General features: G+C 36.5%; 1 protein-coding gene across 2 annotated transcripts in view; it reads right to left on the bottom strand.

Moving 5' to 3' along the window:
- AKAP7 (A-kinase anchoring protein 7) overlaps nucleotides 1-20,419 on the bottom strand; it is a 138,210-nt gene that overhangs the window by 114,145 nt on the left and 3,646 nt on the right. For both annotated transcript variants that reach the window (XM_032651566.1, XM_032651568.1), the window contains exons 2-4: nucleotides 16,885-17,016; nucleotides 8,284-8,423; nucleotides 232-368 (exon numbers count right to left, since the gene is read on the bottom strand). In XM_032651566.1, coding sequence (XP_032507457.1) covers nucleotides 232-368; nucleotides 8,284-8,423; nucleotides 16,885-17,016 — 409 coding nt within the window. The remainder of the gene's footprint in view (nucleotides 1-231; nucleotides 369-8,283; nucleotides 8,424-16,884; nucleotides 17,017-20,419) is intronic.

Here is a 20,419-nt window from a genome sequence, read left to right on the forward strand (position 1 = left end):
GGATCTTGCACACCATGCAGCAGCATAGCCCAAAAAAGTGTAGATCAGGAAGAATATTTATATGGCTAATTCTGTACACTGGCTTATTAACTGGAACAAATTATAAAAGAATACTTCTTAAAAAAAAAGAATACTTCTTTAGAATTTCAATGCCTCTTTTGGTTCTGCTATGATTACTCACATTACAGTAATAACTTGGAAAACAATATTCCAGAAAGATGTATTACTCACATGTTTATTTCATCTTCATTTAATAACTGCATCACTAGCAGGGTAATATGAAAGGAACCATCACTGTTCATTGCTTTGGCCAGTCGCTGATCTTGTTGTATTATTGCATTTTGCAGGATCTTAATTTCCTTTGTAATCTAATCACACACAGACAAAACAGAGATTAGGTAAGCAAAATTTCCTTATGGTAACACTGAAATCGAGAAGAAAAATAAGCAACATATGAAATGAGAATGATGTCAAGATCCTTCTGCCAAACAATGCTTAATTGTCTAACTATTCTCAAATATCCTGGAGAAATGACTTGGAAAGTTTAATAGGACGTTTAAGTTAAAAAAAAAAAAATCACACAATGCTTGTCCATTTTAAGAGCATCAAGCCCAACACCCTTCTTTTACAGACTGCGCCACTGGTTGAGTGGAAAAATTCTCAATGGCCATGTATCTTTTCAGAAATGTATCCTTGGAATATACAGTATGACTCACTATAATTATGATCTTTCCTAAAAATAAAAGTTTTATTCTTGCCACAGAAAGGTCAAACTGGCAGACAACATTCCATTTCTGTTGGCAGTAATATTTATTTGTCCCCAAGTGAATGTGTCTGAGAACCCATTCTTCATGGCCTTTAAGATTTTTTAGGACAGCAATAATTTCAACAGGAATGACAACTGTCATTTCCCCAGACATGTGAGGAGGGGCATCACCATGGAGAGAGAGCTGCAAACAAGTCTAAATGCGTATGTTAGAAAAACTGTACATTCCACACCTAAGCAAAATCCCTGGTCCCTCATCAGCCTTCCCCTCTCAACCTAATGAGAACAAAGAAGAGGAATGGTGGCTTTTCCCTCCTCCATTTCCAGTTGGAGACAACTCTAGTCAACTTCTAAATGTGAGTGCACTGGAAAATAGTTTGAATATGGACTAGCAAACCAAGCAATCCCCAGAGAAAAGAGCGCACGTAGAAGCCCAGAGGCAGCAGAATTAGTGAGAAAAGGAAGGGGGGGGGCTGGCAACAGAAGCAGAGCCCTAAAAAGACAGCAGAGATAAGAAACAACTGAATCGTGAGCACAGCAGGCTGTTCTGATAGAAGCTGTTTCATCCTGAACAACGTTCCCATTATCTGCAGAATGCAATTGGGCAAATCATGAGATACTATCCTGGGATCTGACTTCTCACGTATCTTTACAATAAATCCACATCACCCAAAATAACCTCAGCGTTTCTCTATTCCTTGCAACCTGGAGGACAGTAAAATGGGAAACAGTGTTTTCCTGGTAGGAAGTTATGCAGTAACACCTAACACAAGATTTCCCAAGGGAAGATGTCACTTCCACGACACCCAACAAAAGAATACTGACAGCCTAATAATTAAAATGCTCCTAAAGCAACAGTACACAAAGATCTTACAGAGTCAGCGTTTCCTCTACTTCTATATTGATAAAACTAAATTGTAAACTCCCCGAGGGCAACATCTATTTCTTCCACCCAGCCATCTCGCCACAGTGCCCTGTAATAAAAATAAACACAACATTGAGACCACAATGGTAACTACCCTTTCTTGTGTGGTCACTAGGTTCTAGGCACTAGAGTGAGCATTTTACATATATTAGTTCCCTGAAGCCTCCCGCCGATCCTGTGAGGTAAGATGTTGGTACTGTCTCCATTAAAATAAATTGAAACACAGAAGATTAAAAAAATCTTTTCAAGATCATATACCCAAAATAGCAAAGGAATTTGAGAAAAGGATAAATTACAATACATGAGAAAAGATGAGGGAAATACCTGGAGGAAAAGATCCAGGAGTGAGGAGAAGCGGCCAGAGAGCTGTGCAGGAAGAGGTACAAGTAATGTGTTTGTGCAAGAGGAGACAAGGAGAGGGGCAGACATGTGGGTAGTGACTCAAGACATGAAACATCAAGGGGAAAAAGGGCATTTAAAGGAGATTCTGAGGAAGTCTTACTGGATCCTGTGTAATAGAGCACACAGGCCCTCTCATAAAAGCCTTTAGTATAAGTCTACACTACTCTGCGAGGATTTTACACATGAATTTTTGAGAGATTTTTCCAGGTGCAGTGAAGTGCTGAGATCAGCTTTCAGGAATGATGGAGCAGCTCAAGATGGTCCAGGTTCACGTGGGAACGGCCTGGCCAGTGCCGAGTAAATCACGCGAGTTCAAGAATATCAGACCTCAAAACAGTATAACTACATCTTCAAATCTTAGCTGGTACAAATGGTAATTCTGGCTTAACTGATCGTGAAAAAGTGGTTTAGGATGATAACTTTTCAACACAGAGTGATGCAAATTAAAGGTACTGGACTTGTATCAGAAATCCTGGATTTTAAGCCCAGGTGTGCCGCGGGTGGAACCCCATAGAGGTCACCTAGTCTCAGTGAGTCTTGGTTTCTTCAATTGTAAAGCACTGCCAAACTCACAGGGATGTGTTAAAGGTCACACAGACAAGCTACAGGAAAGCACTTTGCAAGCTCTGCACCATTTGCCTAATATAAGGTCTGCAACACTGCCACTATTATTAAAATCAGTGGTTCTCTACCCCAGGGGACATTTGTCAATGCCTGGAGACATTTTCATTGTCACACCTGGGGTTTGCCACTTGCACTTAGTGGTAGAGTATCTGCATTTTCATAAAAACTGAGTCTTCATTCTAAGCTCAAATACTAATTATATGTAAATTCAGGACAATGCTCAAAAATTTCCATCCATTTGTATATTCCGCATTTTAGTGCAATGTCCTACTATTTAGTGAAAAATAGTTTTAGACCATTCATATCTTTGAATTATCCAGTAGCTTGTAAAATTGCAAATTAAAATTTGTAAAACACTTTGAAGACTATTTCTCTGAAGTCACACAGTACTTATAATGCAAAATAACCTTAATCTATGAAAATTCTAAAGATAATCTAATCAAGTAATGTATTTCTAACTATGCTTTGATGCTTCAGATCAATTTACATATTCCTTGATATCATCTTTTAAAAAATTTTTAATGCATTTTATTACTAATTATATTCTTAAAAGATAAAAAGAAAAAATGAAACTACTTCAGAGTCTTCTCTGTATGCCATTTTAAAAGGTACCAGTGTCAGGCTTCCCTGGTGGCACAGTGGTTAAGAATCTGCCTGCCAATGCAAAAGACATGGGTTCAAGCCATGGGGAAGATCCCACATGCCGCAGAACAACTAAGCCCGTCTGCCACAACTACTGAAGCCCACGTGCCTAGAGCCCGTGCTCTGCAACAAGAGAAGCCACCCAATAGAAGCCCGCGCACCACAACGAGTAGCCCTCGCTCGCCGCAACTAGAGAGAAGCCCCTGCACAGCAACAAAGACCCAACGCAGCCAAAAATAAATATAAATAAATAATTTTTTTTTTAAGTACCAATGTCATTAAAGGCCAAAGGAAACTAATTTTTACAGTCCCTGTTTAAAATTCTACAAAGCCTTTAATGCGTATCTGTCATCATAATCCCCAGCCACTGGCAGTATTGCACAATGCACATTTTTTATACCTAATATTGTAGAGCCATATTTAAGTAGAATATCAAAAGAAACTTTAAAAAATAAAAGCGTATTAAAATCTTAAATATTTCATTCATCGAGTAGTTTCTTTGTATTTAGAGAATAAAAACGGACACGAATCTGCTAAACCTCACCACTAAGCCATGTTCCACATGCCTAAAAATGACACAATAAGAAATCTCATTTTTCTATCTTTTAAGCTTTCTAGTTGATTCAAAGCATACATGAGCCCAAAGAAAAAGCCTTCAAGTTAGTTCATGAGGGAGAGTAGTTATAGTCTAGCACACAGAAGGAGAATGTCCTTGACCTCATCTTTTGACATTATTTCTGGATTTTTTCTAAGCTGTTAACATAAATTATTCCTAAATTTGCTGCCTCATTAAGATTTAACAGAATTATCCCAACAATCTGCTACCTAACTTTTCTTCAAAACTGCATATAAGTCATTTTTCTTGCTTGTTTACACAAAGGAAAAAACTTGAAAATTTAATGATACAGCAATAAGTAAAAATTTTAAAAACATCCTAAAATAGGAGAATTTTCTGTATTTTAACATACATGATGATATCAAGTATTTTCACAACTACATTTCCCAGAAAGGAACAGAATGCACAAATCATTTTTCATCTTTTCATAAGGCCAATAATTTTCACATTACAAAATGATGAAATACAGAATTAAATGTAGCAAATGCCTTTTAAAACCCCTAAAGAGCATCATATTTTTCCATTAGTATAAAACAATTATCTTACCAAAAAAATTAATACACTCCTAATTTCAATCAGCTTCTGATTGTTCCCTTGCATTTTTCAGTGTTGACTTACCTTAAATTATTACCTCTCGTAAGAAAGCATATAAAACCAACATATGGGCAAATCCACCCAGAACTAATAATTAAGCAATTCTAGCCCGTTAAGAAATATTTAGGATTTATTAGAATGCCATTAAATTTCTCATCTTTTTATTTTTAAACTAATGTGTAATTGCAGGTAGTGGAGAAACACATACTTTCACATGCATGCAATTAGGATATTTTTATGCAGTCATTCTAATTCATTTTCCAATTCTATTTCTTAAAAATATGAAAATCATGATTTTCCAAAACTAAAGCATTCCAAATGTCTAATAACGTATTTAAAAATCAAAGACTCTTATAAGTCTGAATACTTTTTTCTTTAAAACTAGGTGCCAACAAGTAGAGGCCAAAAGTAGAGCAGCTCATTGTCAATGTGCTGGCTTCCAAAAGCTTGTTTGCAGGTCACTTAATCGGAACTTGGAATACAGTCTCCCATTGAAATAATGTTATAAATGCTGCTCCTTTTCCCAGGCCTTCGCACAAAAGCCCGTAAGTAGTTTCAACAGAAAATTAACATTAGATACTTTCAAACAAACAAACAAAAAAGGTGCTCATATAAAAAGTATCTCCGGGGCTTCCCTGGTGGCGCAGTGGTTGAGAGTCCGCCTGCCGATGCAGGAGACACGGGTTCGTGCCCCGGTCGGTCGGGGAAGATCCCACATGCAGCACAGCGGCTGGGCCCGTGAGCCGTGGCCGCTGAGCCTGCACGTCCGAAAAGCCTGTGCTCCGCAACGGGAGAGGCCACAGCAGTGAGAGGCCTGCATATCGCAAAAAAAAATAAGTATCTCCTAATCTTGTCCTATTCCTAGCCCTCCTCCCCATATTTGCATTAAGCTTTCTGTTACCCACAAATAAGTCTCTTGAGAGGGAAATATTAAATTCTTTGGTTTCCAGGTTACTTGAAGCTTGTGTGCCCCACTATTACAAGTCACCCTACCCCCTGGAAAACAAAGTGCCATTGAACCTATATTATAAAACCAGCATTTGTAACACTGTATTTATTATTTATAAAGGTTCTGGTTGGAATTTGGTATGCCAGAAACACACCTTCCACCCCGAAATGACAATATTTTGTGTGTGTGCACCTACTCTTGCCAAACTCCGTTCTAGGTACTGGGAACGACCTGAAAAACTTTGTGAGGAAGATTAACAAGTGTCAAATTTCAAGGATGACAAATGACAAAAGGAAAGCCATGAAAGTGTTGTGTTTTGCTGGGGTTTTTGTGTTTTTTTTGGTGGGGGGAGGGGGTTGACCTAGTCAGGGCGGTCACGGGTGGGAGAGGTTTGAGCTGAGATTTTGGCATTAACAAAATCAAAAGGAGAGGAAAGTAAACTCCCAGCCAGAGAAGGCTTTCCAGAGGGCAGAGGGAAACTGGCAAGTTCAAGCAAAGCCAGAGGGGCTCAAGCAGAAGGAACGAGGGCTGAGGTGGAAAAGGCCAAGCCATGTAGAACCTTCTAGAATATGGTAAAGCCTTTGTCTTCATCCTAACAACAATGGGAAAATACTGAAGTGATAAGCATGTAGGTGATGTGTCCAGATTTGGATTTAGAAAATAATCATTATCACCTCCATTTTACAACTGAAGACACGGAAACTACAGCAATTAAGTAACCTGACCTACATCCACAGTGCAGTTTGTAATCCAGCTGGTATCCAAACAAGGTCTGTCAGGTTCCAAAGCCTGTACTCTCCTCACTTTCTACAGAACCTCCAAGAAGTTGAGAAGCAGAAACAAAGGCTACAGGGTGAAACAAAGCAGCTTGTGGGGTGAAAACTAAGGGTTGCAAACAGTTCTCTCATCCCCTCCTCTCATCTTTGCAGCCTGAATCCTGAAATAAGTAGCAGAAGAAAAGAATCTCTCCACCCTCTTTCCCCTTGGTCCCCTTCCCTGCCAGCCCTATCCCAGCACATCACCCCACCAGTCTTCACTGGAGGAGGCGGGAAGCCGGCACAGGGCTGGAAGCGGCTGGGGCAGGCTCAGAGGGGTTGCAGAACTGCTGCTCTGACCAGCAGGGCCAAGAACAGAGGCAGGCAGGGAGCAAGAGGAAAGGAAGGACCTCAGCAAAGCAACTTAGAGAAGGGCTCACCCAACTTCTACACTCACAGATGCTGGAGTGAAACAATCTCTAAGCAAGAAATCAAAAGAAGGAACCTGGCGTCTCTTCCAATCAGAAATCATGTGCCCTAGGGGACATCACACGGCCTGTTTCACAGGCAGTTTCCTCAGGACCTGGCCTCTGTCTGACTGCTTGCTTAAATAGGACCACCTCTGGCTTCCTGCTCTCTTCTCATTCCCATAGGTACACATGATCCTAAATCTCAGAGAAAACCTGTCCAAATAACTCACAAGTATTTTAATACATAATTTCTGATTGCATTAAACTTTGCATCAGCTAAACACCTTTAAGGGCTATTTATTTTACTGTTAACCCGCCACTACGTACCAGTAAAGCCGAAGTCTGATTCTTTACTGTATCAAATTCTAAAATCCTGTATTGCTAGGTAATACCATTTCTCTTTTTATGTGTTTTTCTCCCCAACTAAACTGTATCTCACAGACTAGATACTTCCTAGAGTGTCCTAAAAGAATTTATTTTTTTCTTTGATATTTGTTTCTTTGATTTCAATTTCATTTGCTTTGATCTTTAAAAATTCACTAGCATTGTGTAGAAACATTCTAGTTAAATAAAGGAAAAAGCAACCTGAAAACATGCCCAGTTAAGAGATCAGAGCCCACAATCAAACAGAAATTCAGATCTAGCTCTTAAGATACATGAAATTGGGCCAAGATATAAAAACAGTCAGTCATCCGAATGAGGTGTTCTTTCCTAAGGCATTTTTAATTCCTAACTCACTGCTCTAGAGGTCTTAGATACTGCAGCTTTCTCTCTCAATCACATATAAGGGTTTCTTAGTGTGGGCCAGTTGGCTGGTCCCATTTCCTATTACTGATGCCACATTAATTTTTCAGACTTTTAATAGATTTCTACCGAGTTTGTCATGCACTATTAAGTTGGTACAACAATGAGTAATTTTTAAAGAAACTACGTTGCAATAATCATTACCATGAACTGGACTAAGCAGCAGGAAATCCCAGTTTACTTTCCCCACAGAGATTTCAGAATCTTTTTTTACCAGCTCTCTGCTTCTGAAAGATTCCTCCACTATAATGAACAAACACTTAGAAAGGAGCTTAACATGCTACCTGGCAACACTTTTTCAAGTGGCTTTTGCAAAATTATTGTTTAAATATGATTGTTTAAATAGTATTTGTTTGGTTTTTTTTGCGGTACGCGGGTCTCTCACTGTTGTGGCCTCTCCCGTTGCGGAGCACAGGCTCCGGACACGCAGGCTCAAGCAGCCATGGCTCACGGGTCCAGCCGCTCCGTGGCATGTGGGATCTTCCCGGACCGGGGCACGAACCCGTGTCCCCTGCATCGGCACACAGACTCTCAACCATTGTGCCACCAGGGAAGCCCTAAATAGTGTTTTTTAAAATTACTGTTTATACATATTCTATATTCCCTGTGTGGCCCAGCTAAAAATGCCACCAAAGACTCTTAAAAGCTGAGAGCAAATGGGCTTATGAGCATTTAGTGTACCTTAAATATAATTTAGAATAAACTTAGTAAAAATAATTTTTTAAAAAAATAGCACCTCTTTGTTGGTGATCGGAACGGATAGGAAATAGTTGGGTTGATCATCTTTTTGCTTTTTTTTCCTCTTCTTTATTTTATCTTTATTGTTCCATTCCTTTTCTTTACTTCTCTCCAAATTTATCTGAGGTACATCAGTGACTAGAGAAAAAAAGTCAAACAACATGTCTAATGCATTTAAACAAAGATAATATAATCAGAAAAAAAATAAGCACTATACAAGTAGCAATCATTCTTAACTGTCATTTTCAAATCTAAAATAGGAATTGGCAAACTCTTCTGCAAAAGACCTCATAATAAATATTTTAGGCTTTGCAGATCATACGGTCTTAGTCAAAACTACCCAAGTCTGCTATAGACAAAACACAGATGAATGGGTACAACTGTTTTCTAATAAAAATTTATTTACAAAGCAGATGGATGTGGCCCATGGGCCATGGGTTCACTAACCTCTGATCTAAAGCATAACTAACAACCATTCTCTTCCCCTTGCCACAATTTTCATGCTAGGAAAAATCACTTTTTCATCCATCCTGTATATGTATATTTGTAACTTTTACAACAAAAGCATTTGCAGCAGTGCCATTCAAAGTTTGGTTCATGGCCAGTGTCACACTACAAACCATTTGTTCCAGAAACTGAGAGAATGCTTTATAAACTTTCAGAGCAATTAGGCAAAGTAATTTTGTCTGTCAAATTTTGGCTTCTATTTTATAGATCTTTTTCTTTAACACCTTTTTGCTAATAATTCATGTTTTATTATATTTTACAAAAGTATCAGTCAGCAACATGTAAGAAATTAAAGAAAAAAAAATGGTCCTTGACCATAGATAACTTGAGAAACACTTAGCATGCTTTTTAAGGTCATCTTCAAAAGACATTTCCAGCACCCAACGACTCTTATTATGAAGCTATACCCCCAGAAGTAATTTCCAAATCAGCGTGAAATGCCATTGTCTCTTTTACAAATTCTATCGGGGGCTTCCCTACTCGTGCAAAACTACCATTAATTTATTTTTCAGGTGTGCCTTCTTGAACAGTAGCTTACTGTTCAAAATACAGTACCTCATAGAGACTTTGAAAAATTCAGATATAATTGTATATTCTGAGGTATGATTTTGGAAAGAGGGAGAGAGGGAGGAAGCACCTTGCCTTACATTCAGTCCTATGAAGTTGGTTTCATCTTTGGGATCAACTCTAACAGACCAGTGACTAAGAGCACAAGGCCCATGTGCATCTAACTGAACTTACTTTACATACGATGAAAGAGAAGAGAAGAAAACCTTTTTAAAGCAGCTCAATGTCACAGAGTCAAGCCTGGTGTCTAGACCTTTTAAAGGTCTCCTTCTAGTGTACTTTCTACTGGAGCAAACTGCTTCCCTCTCGCAGTTCTAGATAAGTAGTTACTACTGCACACAAAACCAAAGAGCGGAAGGAATTGTCCTTATTCTGTTGTTCTTTGAAATATTAATAGTAAACAATTTTTAAATGAATGCTGCAAATAATACTTTAATGCTAACTTCTAAGAAAAATAGTAGAAAACGTTTCAAATTTAAAAATTAAGAGTTTGTGGGAATAGACATGCTTTCTTTCTAGGATTAACAAATCTGTGAGCCCTAGAAAAAGACTTAAGACAGGTAAATTAAGAGCAAGGTGATCTGGGTAGTCTGACTGTATCATAATGAGTTAAGGCAAAATTACCCAGTCTGTTTGTGCAACCATTTCTCTACTACATTCCTCAACAATATGCATAATGATTAACATGGTTAAAATGATATATCTTCACAGAGAACACATATTTGAAATATAAATTATTAGCTTCTTTTGTACCTGTGAGCTTGTCAGAACTTTTAAAAAGTTCGTAGCATTCTCTGTATTACGAGCATTATCTGAATTGCTTCATAAGATGCCACTGGGTTTTATTTCCCATGCAGCTTTTTTCATATGGAAAATCAAATCAATACACTGAGCTGCTTGTAATTTAAGATATATAAGAAATAGTCCTACCATTGATTGTAGTAACATGAATTAAATGTACTAATTTTAAACAAAAGCCACAAAATATGCTAATGAAGTACCACATATTTTAAATCCACTTCTAAAATACATTCCTAGCCCACCTCCATCTGCTGTTAGTAAACTGGCACTCTGTAAAAGGAAACCATTTTTAACATAATCTGGGCTGGAATCCTGGCTCCACACACTAGCTGTGTGACCTTAGATAAGTCACATAAATTCTCCTGACCTACGTTTCCTCCTCTCTAATGTGAGGATAATAATAATAGCTACCTCATAGGAACATTTAAACATTGACTTAGGGACTTTCCCTGGTGGTCCAGTGGTTAAGACTCCGTGCTTCCACTGCAGGGGTATCTGACAGTTATCAGCCTATGCCTTTGCGTAAAAGTAATCTACAAAAGGAAAAGGGGGAGTGGAAATGGCTGCTGGGAAGACAACCAGCAATGCAGCAGAGGCAGCACGAGATAGTGAAAGGGCACTGACCCAAAGACTAGTCTTCCAACAAGCATCTTTCTATCAATTTACTTCATTTCTTTATCTGAGAACTTAAAAATCTGGCCAATCCATGGAGAAATAGCTAATTCTAGGTTTGGGGGATAAAATGTACAAGAGAAGGCTAGAAATTCAAAGACTCCTGGGATCATGTCAGAAGGTCTCCAGAGCCAGTTTGAAAGTTCCCCCACAGGCCAAAGATGGGACATTTTGAACATCAAATGACCATAACAGTAAACTTCTACACAACTTGATTTCTTCAATGATAAACGTGCACGCATGCATGCACGCACACACACACACACACACACACACACACACACACACAAATGAAAACAGAAGGAGGGGGAGATCTAGAGATCTCCTAGAAAAGAGACTGAAGAGATGTATCAAATATAATGCATAGGCTTTGGTTCCTAAACCAAACCAACTTTTTAAAAATTACAATACAGGGACTTCCCTGGTGGTGCAGTGGTTAAGAATCCGCCTGCCAATGCAGGGGACATGGGTTCAAGCCCTGGTCTGGGAAGATGCCACATGCCGTGGAGCAACTATGCCCGTGGGCCACAACTACCGAGCCTGCGTGCCACAACCACTGAGCCCGCACACCTAGAGCCTTGCTTGGCAACAAGAGAAGCCACCGCAGTGAGGAGCCCGAACACCAAAGCGAAGAGTAGCCCCCACTCGCTGCAACTAGACCGCGCGCAGCAACGCAGACCCAACGCAGCCAAAGATAAATAAATAAATAATTACAATACAATCAGAGAAATGTGAATATGACAGGGTATTTGATGACATTAGGAATTACCATTATTTTTCTCATGTAGTAAGGATATTTCAAGTATGCTTACTATTATATGCTTAATAAGATTCCTCATCTTTTAAGGATGTGCATTATTTACAGAAAAAAATGACCTCTCTGCGATTTACCTCAAAATAATCCAGTGAAGAAGAGGTAATGAATACATGAGGCTCATTATACTATTCTACTTTTGAATATGCTTAAAAGTTTCTATAATCAAATTTTTTTTTAACAAACCCAAGGGCATGGGAGGAACAACAGCTGCATAATCTAGTAACTAGGGGTCTCTTCTGGTTCTAGTTTTCTGTGATTTGGAATAAAGGTACCAACTGTTACTACCTGTACTAATTAGGACATTTTATGGTGAAATTAAACAAAGAATGGTGTCCAAGCTAATAATCCAGCTGATTTTATAACCTTTAGTTTATCTCAAAATTAACATAGTAGAAACAGAATCCTAAGCCTATAGTCTAGTTTTTCTTTTTTCAAACTGCAAGTATCAATCCACTAGTGGGTTATGAAATCACCTTAAAGATTTAAAAACAGCACTTTTTAATAACTAGAATGGACTGGATTGGAATGAAAGAAAAGGAAAGCAAAGCAAAAGGACAGAACGGTAAACAGTACACTGCTTACGATACATGTATTACTTAATGAAATTTCAGTTTTTTACATATATATGTATATTGGGTGGCAATGTAAAATCTATTTCTTACTCTGAACATAAGACATATTTTTGCTGTATTTTATTCAATATAACAGTACTAAGAAGAGGAATAGACTTAATAAAACAGTATTTAAAAGACCACTGGAGTGTTCAGTATTTTGTTTTACACCTTACATGTTTAAAACTAAAGTGTCCTCCTGTCTGTAGCTACTCATTTTTGCCATTTCAAATGTTTCATAAGTCTATTTTGCAGATATCCAGAGAAGGAAAATCATAATCTCTGAAGGTAATAGTTATAATGTGAAATAGGTCTAATAATTCTGGTATCGTGAGAATGACACAGAGTAAAGGCCCCAATTCAGAATGCAACCTCTTGGTAAAAATAAAGAAGTACAGGGTTTTTCTAAATTCCCTTAGCTTTCTCTTATCAATAACTATTAAACTTCCCTCTGAACTGGATTATCTACATTTCTCTTTTGTTAGGCATCACAGACAGGGTAAAGTTTTAAAATTATCTGATGTGAGCTGGGCAAAAAAGGGGGAAAGAATTCTGTGAGTATTTACTGTTACAGTACAGTTTAATATACCATTATAAGTAGTTTGTCTGTCTTTCTATCTCAGTGAGTCCTGATGATTTATGGTCAACTTGCTAGACACTTGTTTGCATACCTTCTTTGCCTTTCATTTGCAGGTTTATTTGTATGGTTTTCATTTGCAGGTTTATTTGTACGCTCAGAGTATAAAATCCCTCTTTTCCTTACTGAACTTCATTTTATTTCTAGCTTTTAAATCATAATCTAAGTTCTAAAATACAATTACTGTTATACTTTTTATTTAGTGCATATGAAAATACAATGAGCAAAGTATTCAAGTAATATCAAGTTTACAATAAAAACATTAAAGATCAATGACCATAGAAGCAAAACGTAGAAAGCTTTTGGCAATATGCCCTGGATCTTTCACTGGATTATTTAGAGTAACTTTATTGTTTAGCAAAAAAAAAAAAAAAGTATCAGTTGTAGTAGAGCCTGTAAACACATCCCATAAATTTATTACATTTGTTAATTTTCATAATGATTTCAGTAGCCATTTTTAATGTGCTCTAATGAATCTGGTCTTGTCGACAAAGGCTGTAACTCTCTCATCCATGAGTTGGCTTTTTTTACCTAAAGCACCACATATGTCATTTTATGTAAATTAACTAATTTTCCTAAAGTTTGTTTAATTCCCTCGAAAAACTACAAGGGAATGAATTGTGGGAGAAATTAATGTAATGAGGTAGTCCATCTGTTATCGTTGGTTGATTGTTTTCATACTTGTTCTTAGCCAAAAGGCTGAGAATGAATTCGATTTTGCTTTTATGTTCTTTTCCTTTTTTCTTGTTACTTAAGCAGTCAAAATCTTTGAAGTAACCATTCTTAAAACTTCTTAAGTAAACAGCTTAGAATATTACCTTCTATATTTCATAGAATTACTCTGAATAATCTTTGGCAAATTACTAAAACTTTCTAAAAAAATAAGACCCCTCTCATTCATTGTAAGGATTAAGTAAAGAAATAATAAAGCATTTACTGATGTGCTAGAAGCACTCAATGATATTATTATAAAATACTGCTCTCAAAGGGCAAATTTTTTAATATTTAATTCAACAAATATACTTGGGCAAAAAGTTTTGGTAAGATTAAATTAATTTTGGTAAGATTAAATTAAATTTAAAAATTTGGTAAGATTAAGTAAAGAAATAATAAAGCATTTACTGATGTGCTAGAAGCACTCAATGATATTATTATAAAATACTGCTCTCAAAGGGCAAATTTTTTAATATTTAATTCAACAAATATACTTGGGCAAAAAATTTTGGTAAGATTAAATTAATAAAAATTTATGGAGGCAAGTTCATGCCACACACTGCTGTAAGGACAGCATTAACAAATTGAATCTTCCCAACAACCTTATGAGATTAACTACCATTATTAAACCAATTTTAGAGATAATGAAAGTAAGCCCAGACACTTGTTCAAAGTACACAATTGGAAAGTATAGGAGCAAATTTTGTCCCTTGACAGTCTGACTCCACAGCCCTCACTTTTAACCACCTAACTTTAACACTATTAGTGATATCTTAGTGGATAGTATCAAAAAAAAAAAACAGTTTCTCTAGTTCTCTGTTTACTGAATTGATGAAGCTTACATCTTTAAAAGCAAGTTTCTAACCACAACTAAAAACTTTAATCATATTTTTTCATGAAAAGAATCAAGAGCATTCAGGGACTTCCCTGGTGACACAGTGGTTAAGAACCGCCTGCCAATGCAGGGGACACGGGTTCGAGCCCTGGTCCAGGAAGATCTCACACGCTGCAGAGCAACTAAGCCTGTGCGCCACAACTACTGAGCCTGCGCTCTAGAGCCTGCGAGCCACAACTACTGAGCCCAAGTGCCACAACTACTGAAGCCTGTGCGCCTAGAGCCCGTGCTCCGCAACAAGAGAAGCCACCGCAATGAGAAGCCCGTGCACCACAACCAAGAGTAGCCCCCATTTGCCACAACTAGAGAAAGCCCACGTGCAGCAGCGAAGACCCAATGCAGCCAAAAATGAATAAATAAAAATAAATTTACAAAAAAAAAAAGAATCAAGAGCATTTATAAAATTTGAAGGTTAGAAAAAGGAAAAAAGAAATTGCTCAGAAACCTCCCATCTTAACACAACCACTGTGAATTTTGGTGACAAATCACCTAAAGTAGTTACACAATTGTAAACAAACAGCACATATATTTTCCCCCTACTTTTTCACTTTGCATTTTATATAGGAAATGTTCACTATTACATAGTTTTCAGAAATATTTTCATAATATATAATTCCATACTATGTAGTCTAAAGGCACTAGTATAGCTTATTCAACCACACTCTAATGGACATTTGGGTTTTCCCCCAATATTTTTACTATTTAAAAACACTGTGACACACATATTTATAAATAAAACTTCTTCCCACAAGACTATGTCCTTAAAAAAAAAAAAAGACTATGTCCTTATAGTAGGAATTCCATGAGTGACTCTACCCCATGTATAAACATTGCTCAAGATCCCAACAAACTCCATTCTAAAAGGACTATAACAGTACATTGTCAGAAGCCATGTAGATATAACATTAAAATCACTGAGTATTATTTTTAAGAGATATTGCCAATCTGATAAGTTACAATTGTATTTTGACGTGTATCCTTTGATACTTATGAAGTTGAATAATTTTCCATACATTTGTTTACTGAGTTTTATCTTTTTTACCCTTTGCCAGATACCAATTATTTTTTATTATTTGGGACAAATATTTGCCTTAAGTCCTTTCACAATAAAATTTGAAATATGCATTACAGGCTTCCCCAATACATTACAGAAAGGTACAGGATATAATTTACCCTTTTTTAAAAACTGACTCAGGACAATCACTTACTATACCAAGTACGGAGATTCAATCTTTATTTGATACACATTTTTCTGTTACAAAATTTTTTTCCAGGTAAAGGGAGGTTTCAATTGATACTTTAAAATACTTAAGATTCAAAGTATTTTTTAATATACTACTTAATAGTATTAGCTAATGAATAAGGAATAAAATGATAATTTCCCATATCTCTAAAATCTTCAATAATTATAAGGTTAGACCTAAAATTCTGTGAGCTAAAATAAGGATTACAGTAATTTCAATGAGGAGAACTGAATGCTACATTTAGGAAAGACATGCGACCAAAAAAAAAAAAAAAAAAAAATCACTGAACTACTCTGTTTTGAACCTTGATTTAAGTGTGGCTTCATAGTTAAGGGCTATGATTATCGTAAGAGAGTAGAGTCAATTAAACTAAAGCTCTCCACAAATTTCTACACTCTGTGGGAAGCATACTAAGTTATTCCTATCAGCAGTAGAATGAAAGACTCTCCACTGCACGCTCCCACTCAACCTTCAGAGGCAGGATTCACAGCAACCTCAAACCTCTGGATGGTTTACTGGGTTTCTAACCAATTGACCAACGACCCTTCCGCTTGTAAAGAGAACAGACCCATCCAGGTCCAGGTCAGCAACTCACTAATGCTGGATTCTCTCCCAGAAAACATTCAACCTATAGGGCCAAAGGTGTGGTTCAGGTTGTACTGCTTCCTCAACATTTCTGAAAGATTTTCTTTTTACATACATTTGTATATTTTATTTCATATATATATTTATTTATTTTACTTACCTTTACTTATATTTTTATGTATTTATTTATATTCCAATACATATCATTTTGGCCAGTAAACATCTGTTAGATGAATGGGTACTGCTGAATTAGCAGTAGGTCTAGAATAACTGAGGTGGTTATAAACCATGGAATGTTGTGGCCCATTGTTTTCTGAAGTAGCTTATAAACTCCAGAATGATCTGGCCCCAAATTCTGTGAGACATGCCTTAATATTATCTGTGATAGTTTTATCAATAGACTACCAACAGACAATTATTAATTAACAACCCAAACTCAAAAACATGACAAGTACTTAAGGTGAAGTAATTATTAAGAAAAAAATGTACGTATCACTAAATTTACTATTCATTGCTTCTAAACACATATTTATTTAATAAAGTACTTACTTCCACAATCATCTATAATATCGATAGTAGCAAATGGCAAATCTACCAGAGAATCCACTGTGTTGGCTTCGGATTCTTCGGACATTTCCCTTTTTCTTGCCACATTTTCACACTCATTGGAATTTAATCCTCCTTTAACATCACAAAAAGAAAACTGTATTATTTTATTTATTTTAACTCATATCCCAAGCTAAAATAACTCAACTAACTGAACTCAATATAAATTAACATCTGTTAAGAAATGCTAAAACTGGTATTCAAATATATTGTACTGCTATTTATCTAAATATTTATACCATATTCTCCACTCTTATAAATGCATTTTTATGTTAAACAGCTTTAATAATTTTCTGAAGCACAGTACTCAACTCAGGGTTAAATGAAGTTGAGTTAATCAACAAGCCTCAAGATCCTTTATAGCTGCATTTTCTTAATTCTAAAACTACAGTTTTTCACATACCTTTTGAAAACAAGCCAACAAGGTTTTGGCAGTCTTTTTCATGTTTATTTTTTAACAATATCACTTATCTGTTCTCATCTGTACAAGCTCTGACTTTTACTTTTTTCTTCATAAAGACTTTTAAATTTTTTTCTCTCCATTATTATATTAACATTGGAAATTCAAACATTAAAAATACATAGCTCCAAATACACTTTTCTAGAAATTCAATGGTTAAAAAGCAGAAAGATCTTACAGTTTCCCGACAGCTCTCCCATGGATACATATTAATATTGGAGCCACATTTCACATTTGGTCCTTGTTTTGTTTTGTTTTGTTTTTATGGGTGGAACAATCATATTCGTTGGGAGGAGGTTAAGGGAAAGAGGGTGTCTGTTCAAATTGATAGAGTCAATTGCTAAATTTATTAGTAGGTGGTCTCCCCAGTACCATTATTCTCCATGCTTTTATTGACAGACACAAATGTTGTTTGAACTAGAACTGAACAAAATCCTGGGATACTTATATAATTTCTACTATATATATTGAGTGAAGATTAATTTACCACTAACAATATTAAAGAAGTCATTTATTTCATTCTGCTGTAATCCTCTACTTTCATATATCAGGCCTTAAAAAAACACACTCACATTAAGAATATGGCTTCAATATACAAGATAATAAATGTCCTGATAGGTCATAGCTAACATAAACCAAAAAAACCTAAATTTTTATTGCAATTTGGGTAATCTCTAATATTACTTACACACACACACCCCTATTTTCTAGATAAAAGCAAAAAATGACAATGAAACCTTTTTGTTGTTGCTTTTTGTATATCAGCTAATCATGTTCAATACCAAAACCAAAAAAATTAATAGTACATTCTTAATAATGCTATTTATTTATATTACAGTTCAAACCTTATTGAGTATGAGTGCCTGGAATGCAGGTGTTCAACAAATGTTAGTTTACTCTAAATCTAATCAAACTCACTACTATTTGAAACATGTGAGAACAAGTAAATGTTTCCTTTCTATGTTTACACTTGCATTGAAAAATACAAATGCAGCTTATATTTAAACAAAACTTTTAATAGATCAACACATATCTTTATATTTTGGGGCACATGCAGCTATGCAGAAAATATCATCACTGACCATGTTGCTTACACTTAAAAGCTAGCAACAAAGAGTATTTGTGCAGTTACAAGTGCACAAAGCTGAATGAAAACCTGGACAAAATGAAATAAACCCAACTTTTGTTTTTCTATTTTACTCTTAATCTAAGAACTTAGTAATAAATTCTAAGGACCTAATGTACAGCATGGTGACTAGAGTTAATAATACTGTACTGTATACTTGAAATTTGCTAAGAGAGATCTTAAGCATTTTCACCAACAAAAAAAAAAAAGTGAAGTGTGGATGTGTTAATTACCTTGATTGTGGCAATCATCTCACAATGTGTACTTATATCAAATCATCACGCTGTACACTTTAAATATATACAGTCTTATTTGCCAATTGTACCTCAATAAAACTGAGGGGAGAAATTAGTGATATTAAATTGGCCCATTTAACAGTGACATCTCAATACTAGCTCCAAAGTGCCACTTGGAAATATACTGGATTCTTGGCAATATGTGGAATGGGGAAGGAAGGCTGAATTCTATGCTCACGTTTTGAAGGCAAGACAAAGAATACCATGATGAATTAAATTTAGTCATTTTTTAAATGAAAAATGTTGTTGAAACAATTAAATGTTTACCTTATCTTAACCAATTAATCAACAACAATTAGAGAACAAGTGCTATGTGGATCACTCTGGCTATACCAAAAGGACAATCGAGCAGTGACAATGGTGATAATAGTGGTGTTTGGGTAACATGCAAGGCAAGCTGGCTACTATAAAAGAAAGGGTTTGGGACTAGAAATCAGGAGACAGGGACTTCCCTGGTGGTCTACTGGTTAAGACTCTGTGCTCCCAATGCAGGGGGCCCAGGTTCAATCCCTGGTCAGGGAGGTAGATCCCATATGCCACAACTAAAGATCCTGCATGCCTCAACTAAAGATCCCGCACGCGGCAACGAAGATCTCCGGCGCCGCAAGTAAGACCCAGCACAGCCAAATAAATAAGTATTTTTTTAAAAAATCAGGAGACAGATATTCTAGCATTGGACCTGCCACTCACCTGTGATCCTGGGCAAGTCGTGTGAATTCTCTAGGCCCTAGTAGTTATCTCATCTATTAGATGACAAGGTTGTCCTAGTTGAAAAATTCTAAAGCTTGGTCGTACATTAGAATCACCTGAAGAGCTTTTTTAAATGATCAACATCTGGGTCTCACCCCAGGCCACCTAAATCAGAATCTCTGGAAATGAGGCCAGCCTCCTGTACTTCTATAAAGCCTCGCAGGGTGACTAACGTGCAATGAAGTTTGAAAACCACTGCTCCCCTTTCACTTATTCCATACCTTGATTCCGTGCCAGACTAAGAAATTATGTTAACAGTTGAGAACAATCAACTTAAAAGTAAAAACTCTGATTAATCGTCTACTGGCAGGGAAATCTTTCCTGATGACCAGCTCAGGGCTGAGTGAGGTAATCCAATCTCCTTCCACATACAATCACAGCATGAATACATTATGTTATAGATGTCCACTTACATGTCTTCTCCATTAGACTCTAAGTTAACGTGACCAGATAATTTACGGCCCAAACCAGGGCTCCTTTGAAAAGTGAAACGGGAACTTTTCAAATTACACCCGTATCTGTCTGTATGGTCACCCTACTCTAAGTTCCTTAAGTGCTATGTCTTATCCTCCTTTGATTCCTCAATGCCTAGCACAGTGTCCAACTCACAGGAGGTGCTCAATACACTTGTATGGAACAACAAAGGTAAGTACCCATTTGGGAGTGGTTAATAATTACTCAAGCTCCATGGCCACACAGCTATCTCAGTGCTCCTAAAAATAATTCCTGGTGTTTAATGGCATCCTTAGCACATCACAGATTCATTTTCACAGGGTAAATGATATTCTATTTGACATAAAAATAAAAATTGAAGTATAACATGACTTGCTCAACATCATTTCCCAT

Source organism: Phocoena sinus, chromosome 12 (genome assembly GCF_008692025.1).
Source record: "Phocoena sinus isolate mPhoSin1 chromosome 12, mPhoSin1.pri, whole genome shotgun sequence".
Lineage (NCBI taxonomy): Eukaryota > Metazoa > Chordata > Mammalia > Artiodactyla > Phocoenidae > Phocoena > Phocoena sinus.